General features: G+C 41.5%; 1 protein-coding gene across 3 annotated transcripts; it reads left to right on the top strand.

Moving 5' to 3' along the window:
- Nucleotides 1-6,479: 6,479 nt before the first annotated feature.
- naf1 (nuclear assembly factor 1 homolog (S. cerevisiae)) lies at nt 6,480-18,468 on the top strand. 3 transcript variants are annotated; one of them, XM_044190233.1, is made up of 9 exons: nt 6,480-6,611; nt 9,398-9,651; nt 10,616-10,748; nt 14,534-14,627; nt 14,768-14,850; nt 14,982-15,142; nt 15,307-15,358; nt 15,718-15,805; nt 16,713-18,468. In XM_044190233.1, exons 2-9 carry the CDS (start codon nt 9,398-9,400, stop codon nt 17,069-17,071), a joined length of 1,224 nt encoding a protein of 407 aa, XP_044046168.1. In that variant the 5' UTR covers nt 6,480-6,611; the 3' UTR covers nt 17,072-18,468. The 3 variants fall into 3 exon arrangements, with proteins under 3 accessions (XP_044046168.1, XP_044046165.1, XP_044046167.1); XM_044190230.1 differs by lacking the exon at nt 6,480-6,611 and adding an exon at nt 6,939-7,068; XM_044190232.1 differs by lacking the exon at nt 6,480-6,611 and adding an exon at nt 7,075-7,255.

Raw genomic sequence — 18,468 nt, 5'->3', positions numbered from 1 at the left:
GATGCTCGTTTGCAGGCCCGCTTTGTGATTCAGGCTGAGAAGATTCCCAGTTAACCTAATGTTCATGTAGAAAGCTGAAACGTGTGAATGCTGCTGTTGATCCTCATGGGTTCACACCTTAGACATTTTTAAACAATGATTACATGTTAAAAATGACTGCATTAATTGTTAGAACAGAGAAACCTCTTTAGGTGTTCCTAATAATAAACAACCTACAGTTACATTCCCACTTCTGTAAGAAAATATCAGAGTGACCTTGCTGCATTCATTTATTTTATTTTTGTACATTTTTGCTTTGTTTTCCAGTGTGGACCGCTGGCAAACCCAGAGGAAAACAGGTGGGATGAAGTGAACAATTGTCGTACAGTGGACCATCAGTGACACCACAGTGTTAGTAAAAATGTGGAATATGGTCCTTAGCCATTTGAATCACCAGGAGAGGGGAGCCGAATTGTTTTCTATGCAGCAAAACAAAGGTTTTCAAGGTTTTCTTTGCGTGTGCACATAGGTATTTCTCAGTTATGATGTCTACTTTCTATTTTGTCCTGTGGAACAATGGGAATCAGTGTTAGAGGCTTGGCTCATACAATGTTATCATAGGAAATATCATAGGACACAGAGGCAGTATCTCAATGAGACATATTGGTGTTCCACTTCCCATCCACTTGAATGCACACACCTAGTAAAGCATTCTGGTGAGGTGAGTCATACAGACCAACAACAATAGCATATTTCTCAGCTCTGGTGACTGGGGTCATTTATGTCATTTTGTCTCCAGAAGCAACACTGATTGGTGCAAAGCGGCCCTTCTTTGAGGCGCTTGAAAAGTGTTGTTTGATGTGTGAACTGGCTTTGAACTAAAACAGTGGCACTGAGCCGGTGCAAGTTGATTAGCTCAATAACAATATGGCCATTCAGGAGCCAGCATCAGCTGATTTTATGTAGTATTTATTTGACCCTGGTGCCAGGTGAAAAACTGGAAAACTTGTATTCCAAAAGATTTGTCAGGAATTAGGACACTCACTTGCACACACACACACACACACACACACACACATTTCAACAGCAGTCAACCGCAGTTTGGCTGTTCTAAAGTAAAAACCATACAAAAACAGCTTGCATCATGGCATTTGCTCAGCCACACAGAAATACACAAGCACACTCCACATCCCCGAATCCATCAGTACAGTACTGTACAATGTTGATTTCCCCTCCACTCCTGCCTTCAGTTCTGAACGGATCAGCCCTGACTGAAGGGTACCACTATTGGTAACGTATATTCAATGAGGAACACTAATCATGCATCCTGGGGAAATTATGTATAATTGAATCACTAAAATTCAATCATTTCAGTGCAGGATTACCAAACCCCAGAATTGGGCGTTTCATTCCAAATATCACGACATTGGTTCAGATCAAATAGTTGTATTTTATGAAAAGATTCAAACCTTTCTCACTCCACATCGACCCAGACTCCTTGTCATCACAGCCTAGATGAATTAATCAGGAGTTTGCTGCCACCTATTGTTCATGTTTGCTAAGGTGAAATTCTACCTGCATCCTGCACGTCCTTATTTACAGTGCAGTATATTTACATTTGAAATGTTTTGCTAATGTGTCCATAATAATAACTTCCACGGTGTGCAAGTCGAGCAGCATAAGATACAAATCCTACTCCACAAAACAATACAAGATGCCGAAAGCAACAAGAATCTGGGATTTCAATGAATAATATTAATCCAGTAATCATCAGTAATGATAATCCAATATTATTAATGGTCATCTCTGATATTTTACTTACTTTGCTATCTACTTGGAGTTAGGTAAAAGGTTGAATGCAGGAGTTTTACTTGTAATCGAGTATTTTCAAATTGTAGTGTTTTATTGAAGTATAAGATTTTAATATTTCTTCCACCACAGTTTGGAGGAGGCTACTTTATTTGACCATTGCCACTTTTGCTAGTTGTACCATTAGTACGAGTATACAAGTACTTTCTATATTGACACACGTCGGTGCATTGTGGCCACGGATTGATGATTAAGAACTGACTGGAAAAAATCGACACAAAATCTTAGACCCCATTAACACTTAGTCACTTAATGCGTCTTGGGTGGTTTGGATAGCTATCAATCTCAAAACAGCTAAGTGTAAATGCATTCAAGAAGCATTGAGGACTAACTGAAATCCAATTGTTCAAACCACCTCCAGAGGAGGTTTGAGACGCTTAATACATCCACGGTCTGTCTCTGGCCCTGTGAGCAACAAAGAAAAACATTTCTAACTTACACATACGATCAAATACAAGGAGCACCGAGCTGCTGTAGAGTTGATCTGATCCCTGATCCTTGATCTCTATGGGTCAGGGTTAGAGCTGAGTTAGAGCTGTGAAGACAATAAAACCTTTGTCCCACTCGCAGTTCTTCACTACAGTTCATTCATGTGTTGGTGTTAGTTTCTGGATTGTTGCTAGCTAACACAAGCTGAACTGTTATTGCAACTAAACTGCTAAAGTGCCGAAGGTCTTCTGGTGTTATCAAACAGCTTCAGGTGCATACAGTCGCCCATGTCCATACTGCGTGTGTAACCCACCAATTCATCATCCAGACATCACACACACAAAGGTAACATACAAGTAACAACTCTTGTCCCCCTCAAAAAACGTGATAATGTGTGATGTGTAACGTTTTTATCATTGAAGCTAAGGTTGTCTCATGAGAAGTATCCCTTTGAGCGCATGCACATGGTGAAGACGAGACAGAAATATACAAATCTGAAAAAATCTCCAAAACAGAAATTAGATCATCTATTTAATTTGAAACGAAATTCTGACCCGTCACTCCGTTTTTTGTTTGCCAGACTGAATGGAATAACTGAATGATGGAATGATACACAGACCCACCTCCTTCTGGACTGGAAAACAAAGATGGATTTGGTTTCAGATTTGTGATCTGACCAACAGAGACGCATATACGTGGCTGAGCGTAAATCAGAGTGTCTTAAGCCTCATCTGGATTTCCTATGGATGTGAGACACTGGAAATAACAAGTGTCAATGGATGACGGTGAAGTTAGCTTCCGATTTGCAGCTTTCTGATTCGGCAGTTAAGTGGAAAGTTTAGCGCTGAGTGACCGATCCTCCATTTTCTGTTGTGAAAGCGTGTTAGACATTTTAGGTAAATCCTTAACGCTGTCTGAAACCCACTTTCAGATTTGTGAAACCTTTATTCTACTTGCAAAAAAGGGAGATTTCACTGCTTTTTTCACATCTAGACCACATTGGACCAGGGGTGCGTTCAGCCCCGACAAAACACAGCGAAATGTTTATTTAAATAGAAATGGTGGTGCCTTGAACACCCTGTTGTGTACGCAAGCACACTGCACACCTCTTTAATACGGTGGGGTTTATACACACATTGCTGTGATTGGGTAACACCTCTGACACACCCACCGAACGAGAGGAACCGTGCCGTACCCGTTGCACACCGTTTCGAGGAAACGTGGCGTCCAACCCAGAAACCGTAGCAAAACGGTGCACGCCGTTTTCAGATTGAACGTGCCCCAGGTCTCTTTCAAAAACCACTATACTTAGACCGGTCAAATCTGGCCTAGATTATCCCAGAGAACCCGGAGACTCTGTAAGACTTTTTTAGATTTGTGAAACCTTTATTCAATTGTGAAAAACATGAAAAATAGCAATGTTACTGATTTACAGTATTGCCACAACATGGCCTTTGTTGGCTGAAATTTCCATTTCATTCTGATTGCCGTGAAGATCTCGTCTTCCTCACTTAAAAACAAAAGTAGAGAAGTTCTTTTTTTACCTTTTGAAAAACAATCAAAACATCTTCAGAGACTGATCAATTGGTTAATTTACTCTTCAAATTCTTCTTTCAAAATAAATGACTGTTGTTCTCTCACCTTTCCTCTAACTGGCCACAGTCAACCTCTCTCACTGCTTCTGCCAATTTAAACTTCCTCACTTTTGCCAAAGCCTTTACCGCACATAATTCAGCCAGTAGTGCGCTTGTTCACGAGATCAGGCAGCAGCTGGGGGCGGTGACAAAAAGCTGCAGTCAAGTCGGACAGTTTCCAGCAGCCTTCAAAGAATATACAGGAAATCCCTGAAATATTTGCATCCTGATAGTTCCAGCTGTAGGCTGCCTGTAGTTTGCACCACGTTCCGAAAGCTAGGGCTGAAGAAATCGCGCTGATGGAGCTGAAGCAGAGGAGATCCCCCTACCTTACCATGAAGATGGACAATAAACAATAACAATAAATCTACTTTTCACAGTGGTCTAAGTTTGTCTATCATAACTTTATATTCGTTTGACGATGCCACTGAAATCTGCCAAAGAAAGAAAGATTGGCAGATTTAGCCCCTGGAAGTCATTTATTGAATAATTCTAGCGTGACGGATTGTATCTGGCATTGTATTCTATCCTTTGTTCTTTTTATGTCTACTTTGTAAAGCACTTTGTAATTACTTGTTTTGATAAGTGCTATATAAATAACCCATAGTATTATTATTATTATCAACCACACAAGATGTTTGTTAACAGATTAAACCTTCATTGCACAACATGAGACCAATAGCCTACAATCTCGCATTAAATATTACAATTACACAGAAAATTCGAATTTTCTACAAAATGTGGTGGTCAAAACTAAGAGCCAATCAGCTCTTTGCTCAGTCGGCAGCCAGGCGTTTCCCATCAGGGCCTGGGTCTCGCTGGTCCCCGGAGGGAGCAGCTGTGGCGCCTGGCTCGAAGAACTGCGGCCGCCTCCATCTCGTGAGGTTATCGTTTCCCACGTGTGAACGCCGTCAGAGCAGGGCTCGGAGCTCCGACTAGAAAAAGGACAATGGAACGCCACTCAAAGTCGGAGTTCCTACTTGTAAACTCGGGGCAAACCCATCTACCCCGACATCCTGAAGAAGCAGCTGTCCAACGTCACACAACAATGGCGGCACACCTGGAAGCGCCCATTAGGCTACATTTCAATCCACAGGGGAGGGGGTCGGATGTTTTTCTAAACTACAGTATTGTATTTGAATATGAAGATACGTTTCGAGCATAAAAGTGCCCTAAAATAATATATAATGTAATGTAATATAAAATAATGTATAATGGTGTCTGTTCACTTACCAAAGAAACGGTTTGTCACGGTCAGCCATGTTTCCTGTTCTGACGCTGTGCACCTGGAACTGGGAAATTCTGACCTCCAACATTGACTGGAATGCAGATCAAGCCCCCAGGAAGTGCGCCAGGCTTTGAAGCCAATTTGACGTAGCGGCCAAACCACGTAACTACAAGTTCGGGGTCTGTCACGTGATGCACAAGGGCCCAAAAATACTTTTTTCCGTAGACTTACATTGTGAAAGAAGTGGCTGTAAAACGGTGGATACATTTCTTTTAGCGTCACAACCCTCGCGAAATGACTCGTTTAGCTATCAGAATGTGATCCATTCGGTCCGATAACATTTGGAAAGTCTAGAAAAGACGCCCGATTAAATCCTTTTATCTCCATTCAAGTTAGCGGAGGGCTAAACCCGAAGTTACAAGTTAGTTGACAGTAGGCTACAAGTGTTCCTACTCACCCATTCCACTAATTATACTGGGCGGAACTTTTATGTTTATGAACTCTCTCAGTCCTCCTGCTTGCGCCCCCCTGGTCAGACTTCTTTAACAGCTTCAAGGAGATCAGTAAACCCGATTGCTTTGCATTTTGAGTATTTGTGGCAGAGGAGTTGCTGGTCTACGAAGTCCCCTAAAGGTCACGGCGAGGTTGTTTTTGAGGACTACTTTTGCGTTACCTCGCAATACTTTTCTTGTTGCAGTCCTTCTGAGCCGTATGTCTGTTGGTAATGGAAGGGAGTGTGGAGAGGCATTCAGCATTGTTTATGGACATCTCCCCTTACACGATGATGTGAAGTTATCAAACTTGTGGGTAGGAGCTGTATGAATAAGGAACATCAATTATTGCAGCAGGCCTTCTACCAAAACCTGTTTGAGCACTGAAGGGCCCTTGGATTTGTTTTGTGCAGAGAACAGAGGAGCCTGTGCAGAAACTGCGTTGGTCTGCATCCCTGATGTGTCTCTGCTGCCTGTCTGTCTGTGACAGAACCACAGACTGTTTGCAGCTTTGCAGTCACCTTCGTGTTTGTTACACAGAAACAGCCCCTTAGCTTTATGAGGTAGATTCAACTGCACATCAGTAATTCCGCCTCTGGAGACGTCTCCTCTTCCTCAGTGAACCCCCTCTGGGGTCCGGTCCAGTACAGAGGACAGTAACTGCTCAGGGATGAAACCGACAGCGTGCTGCAGGATCTGTTCTGACTGGTTTAGTTTATGTGTCTGAATGTACTGATATTATTGATGGTTTTCTGTTTTTGTTTTTGTTTTTGTTTTTTTCCACAAAAGCGTCTTGCTCCTTCTCTCCTGGCCAGTTGCTTTAGCCTGCGCAATAGCCTTGCGCACACCCGGAAAAACATAACCCCACGTGTTGTGGATGGAAGCATGAAGCTGTAGCTCTGCGTCAAACCCAGAGAAACGATTACCACCGGAATGGAAGAATTGTGCCTTCCAAATAAAATGTCGGAATAATTTGGTACGGTATGTACATCATAGTACAGTCTATGGTTTCAACAGCCTGTTCATTTTATAGTTTATTTTTTATAAACAATACCGTAATGTATAGTCAATGTGACATGATTTTTAGATTTTAATAACATAAGCATATTTCCTTACTGTCTTGTCACACGACTGCCTACACCGACTGAATGCTTGTATGAATGTAGGATACTGTATGCTGTGAAAAGGATCAAATAAAATAAATAGGATTTTTACATAAATGTCCCTAGGCATAATGTCCCATTGTATGTTTTCATTGTACTTTGTACTAGTTTTTTTAAAATAAGTGAATAAATCAAATTTCTAAACAGCACCGTCATTGAAGCTTGTATTTTGAAGGTTGATAACGGAAGTAGTTTGGTTCAGTTTGGTTGCGCTTACAGCGGTTCGGAGTTTCGTGAGGTTCTTCGCAGCACGGGGCCAGCAGCTTCACAAACAGGTATTCGTTTTAACACACCCATTGTGGCCGAGCAGACCGTGCGGTCGACACGGTTATGGAATTCGCTTGACTGGGTTTCTGGGGTCATGCTGGCTCGCGGCTGTTGAGCCTGTTTCGTAACGTTAATTCAACGCTGTTAGCCCTGGTTAGCTCGTTAGCTACGTAGCCGGCTGACGCTAGCGTGCATGTAAGTTACAATTTAACATTAGTTTTATTTTAGTTTGTTCGCCTGTCGACTTTTTTCTGACATTTGTGATTTTGCACAGAAATGAATTTCAATGGTGACATATGTTAGTTTTGCAATAAATGGAGAAAACCTGATTCGTGTGGAAAGTAACGTTAACCGTTAACGTTACTTCATTTTGCGTTATTTCGCACTGTATTGACAGCAAGTGATATATTCAAAGCGATTCCAACACATTTTTTGCCATTTTATGGTTGGATGGTGCACTATTACAGTTAATAGTTGGATCTGTTGGACCTTCACCTACATTTAATATAAAGTTCTGTAAATTTTGATATAATTAAACTGCACTAATGCGTTTGGCAGGGTCAAATAAGGCAAGTCCTTTAAGAAACTGGAAAAAGAAATGGAGCATGAAGCTAGGCCTGTCACGATAATTACTTTGACTTATCGAGGTAGGCAAAAATGATCGAGGTTATGTCCATATATTGCCTGTTGTGTTTATTTGGACAAGAATGTCACCGACATGATGCCAGAATAAACACCTACAGTAAAAGACTTGGGCTCCGTCCACACTTCTGCGCTTTTGTTTAAAAAAGCCAATGTACAAACTCAAATACTCCCCGATGTCACAACACATACTCCGAGTTCACATTAGCCCCTGCTTACAGCCTACATGACGTTACACATGTACTCTTTTAGTTGGGCTGTTCTTTGAACTGCATTCGAGTTGTATTTGCTTTACAGAAGGCTGATGCTCAATAACGTGCAAAATGGCTGAACACACTGACAGCAGGCTAAGCTAAGCTACTAGCGAACGTTTAAACATTGATGCATCGAAACAAATCCATTGTAGACAGCAGTGTCCAGGAAACAGTACTTGTAGTCACAACCCTGTACATTCAAAGAATGTTTCTGTTGATGTAGTCTGGATTCGCATTGTGGCATAACTTTACCATGTGTTTGCTAGAAGTTGACGACAAGATCCTTCACTTTTGTGTTTGGATGTAGTCTGGACCCAGGAAGATGGTGATGGTCTGACAGACTTGTCGGATAGTCCAAACGCCTTACTGTTATCAGTTTCCCAGAGTCTTCTCTTGTCACTCAGGTAATACAACGTGCAGGATACCTTTTGTAAATACATCCACGCGTGCTAGTTTTTGCTGTTGCTCCTTCCACAGCTGGACGTCCGAAAGATTTCTCGCCATTCCCCAGGAACCACACCTTCGTTAATAGAATTCTCCCAATAGGCACTAGTTCTTCACCCAAAACCGATGCTCAACGCAGAGCTGATAACGCCGCTGAACTTGGGAACTGTCACAAATCGCTCCAACAATAGCTCGCCTCCTGCGCATGTGGGCAGTAGTAGCATTATAAAAGGCTGACTTTAACTGCACAACAGCTGCTAGCATTGACAGCAAGGTCAGCAACGGCGGTTCCTTATCCCTGTTGAATTAACCATGCTTTGTGTTTGTTTTCTTCTGGAAAAGGGTTGCGTGATAGGGGCAGGACGAATCGGGGAAGGACACGGCGTTACTGATGAGACCAAGAAGCGAATGTGGGTGTCTGCGTCACCGTTTCCTGAAGCCTTCGTTTTTACCCGTCCAGACTAAAACGCAACCCCGGAGTTCTCAAACAAATACGGGGCCAGCAGCGTTTCCAGACTTATCCGCTTTAGGGGCTCAAACGCCAGAGTAGTGTGAACGCTTGGTGTAAACGTAGCAAAACTTATGCGTTTTAAAAATGAAAACGTAGTAATGTGGATGTAGCCTTGGGCACAACACTGGAGCGTTTTTTGTTTGTGTTTTGTTTTTTACAGCGCCTAAGCCGAGTGTAACAGGAAAAAACTGCTGAGTCTGTCCTCTCGTCTTCTGCTCTCTGTGTCTAAGTTTCACCGTGGGTGGGCTCAGGCAGCTTAAAAGTTCATTGCTCTTTGAAAGAGTGTATCTGCATTATTATGCTATTATATTGTCATTATATCAGTTATTTCTACATAATTCCACAAATGCAGTGTGATTAGGGGCCACTGAAAGCAGTGTGAACCAAGTGTAAAAGCTGAGACTCAAATAAAAGGCTGTTTGTGGATCCTTTGATTCCATGTTATCTGAAGGCCTGCCTTCATGATTTAAAATGTGTACATTTCAGATGGATGAAAAACTATCAGAGGAGAATGGACAGACGTTACCAGCGCACAAGGATGAGGAGATGGAGGTTACCATGACAACACAACTAGAAAATCGCATCGCAACCCCCGATAAAGCAGACGCGTCATCAAATACACAAACACATCCAGAGGAAACGGGAGATGTACCTACGGACTCAGCAGCAGCAACGCTTTCTTTAGACAGTGTGTGTAAGACAGAGGACTGTGATGACGATGATTCAGAGGATTCAGACAGGTATACACACACAACACACAAGAATTTGACAAATAGCTTGTTATTGTTACTTTTAGCCCAAGCATGCGGGTTCCCAATATTCTGCACCATTAGTCGTCTTTAGAGCCGGGTAACGCCACTGATATCCCGATTCGATCCAGTATCGGTTCGGTTAGGGATATTTCAGCTACAGTACCAATTTTTCACTCGCCTCACAAAACCTCCGTGATACATGTGAGTTAGCATAATATGTTTTAGAATTTTATTATTAGTCGCACTTTAATACTGCACGGTTATGTATCGACATTTATACGCACTGTTTGTGAACTTCCTTCATCTTAGGTTCGGCACGTCTATGTGCTGTTTTTAGCTCAGAGAACGAGTTCATCAAGCTAGCAGCACAACACGTGAAAGCAGCCGATCTGGAGCCAGATCTGTAACGTTTCCCCAAGTGTTCAAGTATTGCACCCATGGTACGCCTTCTGATCCGCGGAGCCCAACTCACCGCTCCGTGGCCGGAGAAAGCTTCCTAATCCTCAAGAGGAGCAACAAACACGGGTAGCTCGGCTACCCCAATGTTTAATTTGAGTAAAAATGAAAATGCAGATAATCCAGTTTTTCCATTTTCACATACTTGTATGGGCATTCTGACTATTAAAATGGAAAAGCTGTTTGACATTTGATTTGTACAAATGGACAATATTCAAATGTTAATTAAAAATGTTCAAAATTTCATTTTAATTTTGACTCAAATACAGGTGAAAATTCTAATGATATTGTGGAATTACATTTTCAGGTTTACATTATCATTTGAATATAGTCTCGTATACACTTCCGTATAAAATGAAGATCGATTTGAATGGGAAAATCGATTTCTTTGTTATTTAAACCAGCTCTAGTCATCTTTGTATTTGATGCTAGAAAAGTTATAAGTACAAGAATAGAAACCAATAACTGACTGATGCTCTTCCTCTCCTGTCCTCAGTGACAGCTCTTCCTCTTCTTCTTCTTCCTCATCCTCCTCTTCTCCCTCTGCCCTCGTGTTTGGGGATGAGGACGATGACGAGGGTTTCAGCCAACCAGCCCCCATCAAAACCAGAGATGAAATCCTGCTCGAGGTCAGTCTGTGATTGTATGTTTGACGAGCTAAATGGAGGGTTTTTACTGTGTGTTCTGGAGTTGCTGTTTTTCCTCCATATAGAAGAGGACAGAAGGACAGAAATATGGGTCTTGTCAGTGGATTGTGTATAGAAATCACAGCAGAACAGTAACGCCCTGCCTGCCTTTTCCATGATATAGAACGTGGGCATTTCCAGTGGTTACAGATGGGGATGTTTGAGGAGAGAGAGCTTAAATATTTTCTGCTAAGCCTCTAATGCTTCACCCTATATTTTTCTATCAATTCCATTCTTGACTACAATTTTAAGCCTATTTCATAGTCAGATTTGAAATGTGAAAAGATTTAAAATTGGCTCCCCAACTTTTGTAATTTTGTGCAAATGTTATTGATAGTTTTATATTAATATTATGAAATAGTTTTGGACTTTTGCTCTTTTTATTTTTAGAGAACCTTTATGTCACAATCAAACAGGAGATATACACTATAAATCACAATTGTCGTGATGGAAAAAGGTAGGAAAATATTGCACAGGATCAGTACAATTTTTCAATACAATACCTGAGTTGCAGTACGAATTCCAAAGCAATACTTCTTTAGTACCACGCTCTTGAGGCATATACAGACATTTTTCCTTAAAACACTGTTCCTCATGGAACTAAATTCTAAAATGTTAAATGTCAAAACACAAGCAGATGTACAAGAACTTTGTCAAAAAAGTCTAAAATTGGTAAAATTATGACTTGAATCAAGAACTATCTGATCGAACAATAAGTTACCAAGGTTATGAATCTGACCAGACATTTGATGCCAGCTTTCAGTACTTTAGATTACTATGGACACACTCAGTTAGACAAAGGACAAAGGCAGGCGTAACATAAAAGGCCTGAACATCACACTAAAACATTTTTTCTCAATAAATAAAAAACAACATCCAGTAGTTATTGATCAACTGTCGCTGTGTGATCTAGTGGTCAGTATTTGCCTGCAAAGGAATCCTGGGTGGTATGAAGAATTATTTAGAAGCTGTCAGTGGAAATAAACGTAATCACAAATTATTACGGCAGGTAGGGCAGTTTTCATTTACTGTAGCCTGCGTTACTGACACTGAACAGGGCTCGACATTACGGCTTGTCCGGGACAAGACGATTTTTTTGTGGGGCAAGTGGAAGAGAAATTTACTTGCCCCACCGGACATAAACAAAAAAAAAAAATACTGTCTCTTCACTTTGTGCCACTCATTACTCGGCTATTTAGTTAAATGAATACATTAAAAAAACGATTTGAAACAAATGCATTTTTTACCCACGATAGGTCCAACTCAGAATGCCTTCATTGATCAATCAGGAGTCGATCCAAGTATTCCAGAGTAGGAACCAGCTCACATTTTACCTCAGAAGAACAGTGGCGGTGACGTTCCTTCAGGTTCCGCAGCCAGCCAAGTGCCAGGGAAAGCACCAAGAAAATAGCGTCGCTAAGATGATCCGCTCCATCTGTGTTGATGGGGTGCTTTCTGCTTCACACACTGGGGCAGCATTATGCCGCCGTCGTTTGGTTCAGTGTAATAAAAGCAAAGCAGGCATACTGACAGCTCTTCTTTACGGCAGTATTGCGGGATCTGTGTTTTATTAAAGGGGGAGGGGGCTGCTGAGTCAGGGCAATGGCGAGCTGAAAACGGTCGCAAGTGTGGTTACACTTTTTTCAAAACTCGAGGCAGACAACGCTCACTGCATAAGCTGGCCAGGGCAACACTTTTTTTAACGGTTTATGAGAGGCTGCTGTCAGTAATTGTAAATGTTTCCATGCGAACAGTAATGTCACAGCAAATATTGTGGGTAGGGATGGGGATCCAGATCCAGTTCTATAAGGACCCGGTTCCAAATTTCTCAAAACCCAAAAATCAGTAAGGTCAGAGCTTATCGATACTGCTATCAAAACTAGCGGGTCCTATAACGTAACATTATATCTTGAGAGACGAGAGTCATGTCATTTACAAACCCGATTCCGAAAAAGTTGGGACACTGTACAAATTGTGAATAAAAAAGGAATGCAATAATTTACAAATCTCAAACTTATATTTTATTCACAATAGAATATAGATAACGTATCAAATGTTGAAAGTGAGACATTTTGAAATGTCATGCCAAATATTGGCTCATTTTGGATTTCATGAGAGCTACACATTCCAAAAAAGTTGGGACAGGTAGCAATAAGAGGCCGGAAAAGTTAAATGTACATATAAGGAACAGCTGGAGGACCAATTTGCAACTTGTTAGGTCAATTGGCAACATGATTGGGTATAAAAAGAGCCTCTCAGAGTGGCAGTGTCTCTCAGAAGTCAAGATGGGCAGAGGATCACCAATTCCCCCAATGCTGCGGCGAAACATAGTGGAGCAATATCAGAAAGGAGTTTCTCAGAGAAAAATTGCAAAGAGTTTGAAGTTATCATCATCTACAGTGCATAATATCATCCAAAGATTCAGAGAATCTGGAACAATCTCTGTGCGTAAGGGTCAAGGCCGGAAAACCATACTGGATGCCCGTGATCTTCGGGCCCTTAGACGGCACTGCATCACATACAGGAATGCTACTGTAATGGAAATCACAACATGGGCTCAGGAATACTTCCAGAAAACATTGGCGGTGAACACAATCCACCGTGCCATTCGCCGTTGCCGGCTAAAACTCTATAGGTCAAAAAAGAAGCCATATCTAAACATGATCCAGAAGCGCAGGCGTTTTCTCTGGGCCAAGGCTCCTTTAAAATGGACTGTGGCAAAGTGGAAAACTCTTCTGTGGTCAGACGAATCAAAATTTAAAGTTCTTTTTGGAAAACTGGGACGCCATGTCATCCGGACTAAAGAGGACAAGGACAACCCAAGTTATCAGCGCTCAGGTCAGAAGCCTGCATCTCTGATGGTATGGGGTTGCATGAGTGCGTGTGGCATGGGCAGCTTACACATCTGGAAAGGCACCATCAATGCTGAAAGGTATATCCAAGTTCTAGAACAACATCTGCTCCCATCCAGATGTCGTCTCTTTCAGGGAAGACCTTGCATTTTCCAACATGACAATGCCAGACCACATACTACATCAATTACAACATCATGGCTGTGTAGAAGAAGGATCCGGGTACTTAAATGGCCAGCCTGCAGTCCAGATCTGCATGAAGAATGGGACAACATTCCTGTTCCTAAACTTGAGCAACTTGTCTCCTCCGTCCCCAGACGTTTGCAGATTGTTATAAAAAGAAGAGGGGATGCCACACAGAGGTAAACATGGCCTTGTGCCAACTTTTTTGAGATGTGTTGATGCCATGAAATTTAAAATCAACTTATTTTTCCCTTAAAATGATACATTTTCTCAGTTTACACATTTGATGTGTCATCTATGTTGTATTCTGAATAAAATATTGAAATTTGAAACTTCCACATCATTGCATTCTGTTTTTATTCACGATTTGTACAGTGTCCCAACTTTTTTTGGAATCGGGTTTGTAAATCAAATCACTGGTGCACAGACACATCGATTGTCTAATGAAGTTTAGTAATTTAATTGAATTGCCTCCCAACCGCTGTTAACTGCCCCCGTTCGCTTCACTTCTCCTTTGGTCTGTTGGTTGCTTGCTAGGATGGCTGAACGTGCGGCGCAGTCAAAGGCATGGCTACATTTCATTAAAGCAAAGAAAAGGAGGAAGCTTTATTTTTCTGTGTTCTAAACCCCACGACCAAATTTACCTGTACACCATCAGACCAAAAGCTAACATGTCATAATTTTGGTGTGTAGGAGCTGCCAGCAGTGGAGGAGGTGCGTGTGTCGTTACCAGAAGATGCAGAACTGCAGCCTGTAGGAACAGTCTCCAGTATCATACAGCAGCTCGGTAAATATACGCACACACACTCACGTTAACGCCACACTTCTACCTTTACTACCTGATTTCTGAAGCTCTTCTCAGGTAGAGAATAATATAAGTGGAGGCTTTTAATGTGCATTTTGTCTCCGCTCTTTCTGTGTCTGCAGTCATCATCCAGTCTCTAAAAGACACGCCCCCTCTGACTGATGACAGCATCATCTTTACATCTGATAGGCTGGCTGTGGGCAAGGTGGGTTGACCAGCAGAGGCTGTCTTTACCGCTGTCTGCTCTTGTTTTTTAGTGTGTGAAGAAGCGTTTTATGTTATCGGTCTTGTGTCCTGTTGGTTTCCACACGGAGATGTTCTGTTTTTGTGTTTCAGGTGTTCGAGGTGTTTGGTCCCGTGTCCAGCCCGCTGTATATTCTGCGTTTTAACTCAGCAGACCAGATAAGCAGTAAGGGGCTGACAGAGGGACTGACTGTTTATTACGCACCAGCCATCAAAGAGTACACAGGATACATTCTCACACAACAACTCAGACTGTAAGTGCATACACAAGTTTATATGGCATAGAGAACCTTCAAGTTAGACAAATATACTGATAAGTTAGTTTGTTGAGCAGTAGTCACTTTTGATTTGATGAATTTAAGTTTGTTTCTGTCCAAACGTAACTAGTATATTTATAGTGAAAATGCTTTTCCTTCAGTTTAAAGGGATCTGATGCATCCTGGAAGAACGACCAGGAACCACCAGTGGAGGTAAGCACATGCACAGAAACGGAAATGAGCCAGGCATCGCATGTTTCGACATCACCGTATAATCAAATGAACGGAGTGGGTTGGTGGCAACCTGCAACGCCTTTAGAAGATCGTGTTATGACCATCAGTGCTTATATAGACTGGTTTCCTGACTGTTTTATGGGTCAGCTAAAGATTAAAACAAGTACATCTGAAGAAAGTGATGGTTGTAGCTGAAAATATTTAGGAATTTTGTGAATTTATTACAAATTATGCTCAAAAGGATTGGTGTGATTTTTTTTTTTTTTTTTAATTTTTGTGTGTGTGTTATGAAAGAGTTGCACTCAATCTCTCTCTCTCTCTCCCCCCCTCCTATCCAGGCTTTAGATTATAGTGATGATGAGAAAGAGCAGGAAGCTAAGAGGAAAGTGAAAAACTCCAAAAAGAAGAGGGACAATAACAATACAGGTATTCTCACACATACAGGAAATATGTTCTGAATGACGACATGTTGGGATGGTTTTACAGTGTTACTAGGACTGCAATTTTTCTATCGATTAATCTATCGACTATTTTACTGATTTATCTAAACGATTAATTTTCCTCCAAAAAAAATGAAATAGGCCATTTAATTAGTTTATTTTATTTTGACAAACTGTCATCGTATAATGCAGCACAAAACAAGATGTAAACAAAGGTTTACATATTAAAGTGCAAAACCTTAGGTTTAAACTGGCAACGCCAACATGATAAAAATACACACACACACACACACACACACACACACACAATCAACCTAAACACTTTCTCAAGCACTTATTCTATGGAATTTCTAGGGTAGCAGGCAGACGGCTTTATATTAAACAGCTACAAGGACAAAAGATATTAAAAAACTCTCCTTACTAATGAATAATACTATGGTTACAGAAAAGCATCCCGACGTCACGCTGCGGCGATCAGACGGCTCCACAGGCAGTAAAGCAGCTCATGGGCCGGACTGATACTCTCCCAGTTGAGTCCTCGCCTGGTTTATTTTGTGTACCCAGCTTCGCCGATCCCACGAAGCGTCCTTTGGTTTGTGTTCATTTGTTTGAGAGAGAGACGGACACAGCTGTGGTAGGAGAAAGCTGGCGAATCGGAGAAACAAAAGGTTATTTTCTGATTGTTTCACAGCGGTTACGTTCTAAAGCACAAATACACACGCCTGCGTCGCCACGCTGTCGTGATATTGAAGAAAAACAATGGAACCGTGCGTCGGTTAAAAATAGTAATGTCATCGATGACGTCGACTGCTCGCAGCAGCCCTAGGTGCGACCTTCTGACAGACGTCTAAAGTTAAAGTCTTCCTTTGCTTCATCTGTTTTTTCCTCTCCAGGTAATCCTGCCCACATTTCCCAGAACACCTTGCTGCTGCAGCAGCAGCGTGACATCAGGAATTTCCCACCGAGACATGCAGGGCCTACATTCAGGCACCAGAACCCGAGGAATAAACACCCACTGATCAGACACACACACCCACCACCCAGACACACAAATGTCCCTCCCATGTACCTCCCCCCTCCCTGCCCTTACCCTCCTCCACCTCTTCACTCTTTTCCTCCACCCAACTTCCCTCTCTACCCTCCTCCTCCTCCCTCTTTCTTCAATCCATCTTTCTCCTCTTCTCTCTGGCCAGCAAACTCGGTCCCCTTCTCTGACCTTCCTCCTCCTCCTCCTCCCCCTCCTCCTCAGTGACGTACACACCATCTGTACATGTGCACGCCAACCAGAGTTCCTGCTGCTGAGTTGATGTTTGGTATATTCTTGTTAGAAGAATGTGTCATCTGTCTGTAGACTGTCATCATCCACATGTATCAATCACTGGCTCTGCTTGTTAGCAGTGTTTATTAGGCTGTACAATCACTGGTTATAAAATAAAACATTTACTTAATATCGCTGGTGGAACCAAGTGATGTGCTGCGACTAACCGCATGCTGCCACTGCAGTGTTCTTAATTTTTACATATTATTTTAAATATTAGTTATTATGTTTTTCCCACAGCAACAGGCATTTGTAGACCTTCTGACGGAAAGTAGTCCCTAACCAAAAGGGTTTTCTTATTTGTCATATTCCAAGTAAAAGTGACCATTTTCTTAGACACAGTTATCAAATGCCATTTAAGATTACTTGCCACTTACAGTCAGCTGTCAGTATGACGCACCCGAACCAACCGATGGCTGATCTTGGTGTCATCATTTGACAGCTAAGTGGACCAACAGGATATTTATGGAAAGCTTGATAAATTCCTTTTACATTTGTGTTTTTGGTAAAACTTCACTTGAAGGCAGAATTATGTGCATTCTAAGCACATTATGAGTGTATGACAACTGTATCGAATTCAGTCAGCCTGTTGTGCATCATAGTGCACTTAGAGCAACATGTCATTCAGGTTTTTTGCAGACTTCTGACCAAATATATGTATGAGACTTATATATACACAATGGACATACGAACGTAGTGATGCTTGTATTATTTTGGTTTTGGGTTAATATCGATCTAACAATTATTTCAATAGTAGACACCGATTTTTATTTTCTTATATTTATAAAAATATTTTGTGTAGACTTTTGTCTAAATAATACACAAAGCAGTTCTGCTGGGAAGGTGATGATCTGTATACTACTATGTTTAAAGTTCTACACTCAGGCTTCATTCTTTAAATGTATCCCAGTGTGTTATGGTCCTGTCTCATCTGTAGGTTCCACTGACCTTCACACAGTCAGTTCTGCAAAGAATGGAAGAGCAGTAAGATGGCTCTAAGGTTTGAAAAAATGGATTATGGAAAAGAACTGTTCAGTTACAGCTACACATTTTGTAGCCCTTCAAAGACTTCATGTGCTGTGGCATTTGTTGAAAATAATGAACTGATGTGGTCTGTTCACATGTAGTGATGGGATGATGGACTGAAGTCTGCCTCCCACACAAATACAGACTTAAACTTTTTTTATTTACTGGAAATGAGCTCTGACAAGTCATTGTCACTCATGTGATATTGTATATCTCCTGTATTTCTTTGTACCAGAATACTTTGTAAATGTCAACATTTTCCCCATCTGTGTCAATGCGGAATAAATGTCTTTGTGTAAGATGGA

Source organism: Siniperca chuatsi, linkage group LG3, assembly GCF_020085105.1.
Source record: "Siniperca chuatsi isolate FFG_IHB_CAS linkage group LG3, ASM2008510v1, whole genome shotgun sequence".
NCBI classification, from domain to species: Eukaryota; Metazoa; Chordata; class Actinopteri; order Centrarchiformes; family Sinipercidae; genus Siniperca; species Siniperca chuatsi.
This window is presented reverse-complemented; position numbering and strand designations above follow the sequence as displayed.

Excerpts from the sequence above, each read along its gene's own strand:
- naf1 (XM_044190233.1), top strand. The coding sequence starts at position 9,398 with ATGGATGAAAAACTATCAGAGGAGAATGGACAGACGTTACCAGCGCAC. Across the intron at positions 9,652-10,615 it reads GATTCAGAGGATTCAGACAG|TGACAGCTCTTCCTCTTCTT; the intron begins GTATACACACAC and ends TCCTGTCCTCAG. Across the intron at positions 14,628-14,767 it reads CAGTATCATACAGCAGCTCG|TCATCATCCAGTCTCTAAAA; the intron begins GTAAATATACGC and ends CTGTGTCTGCAG.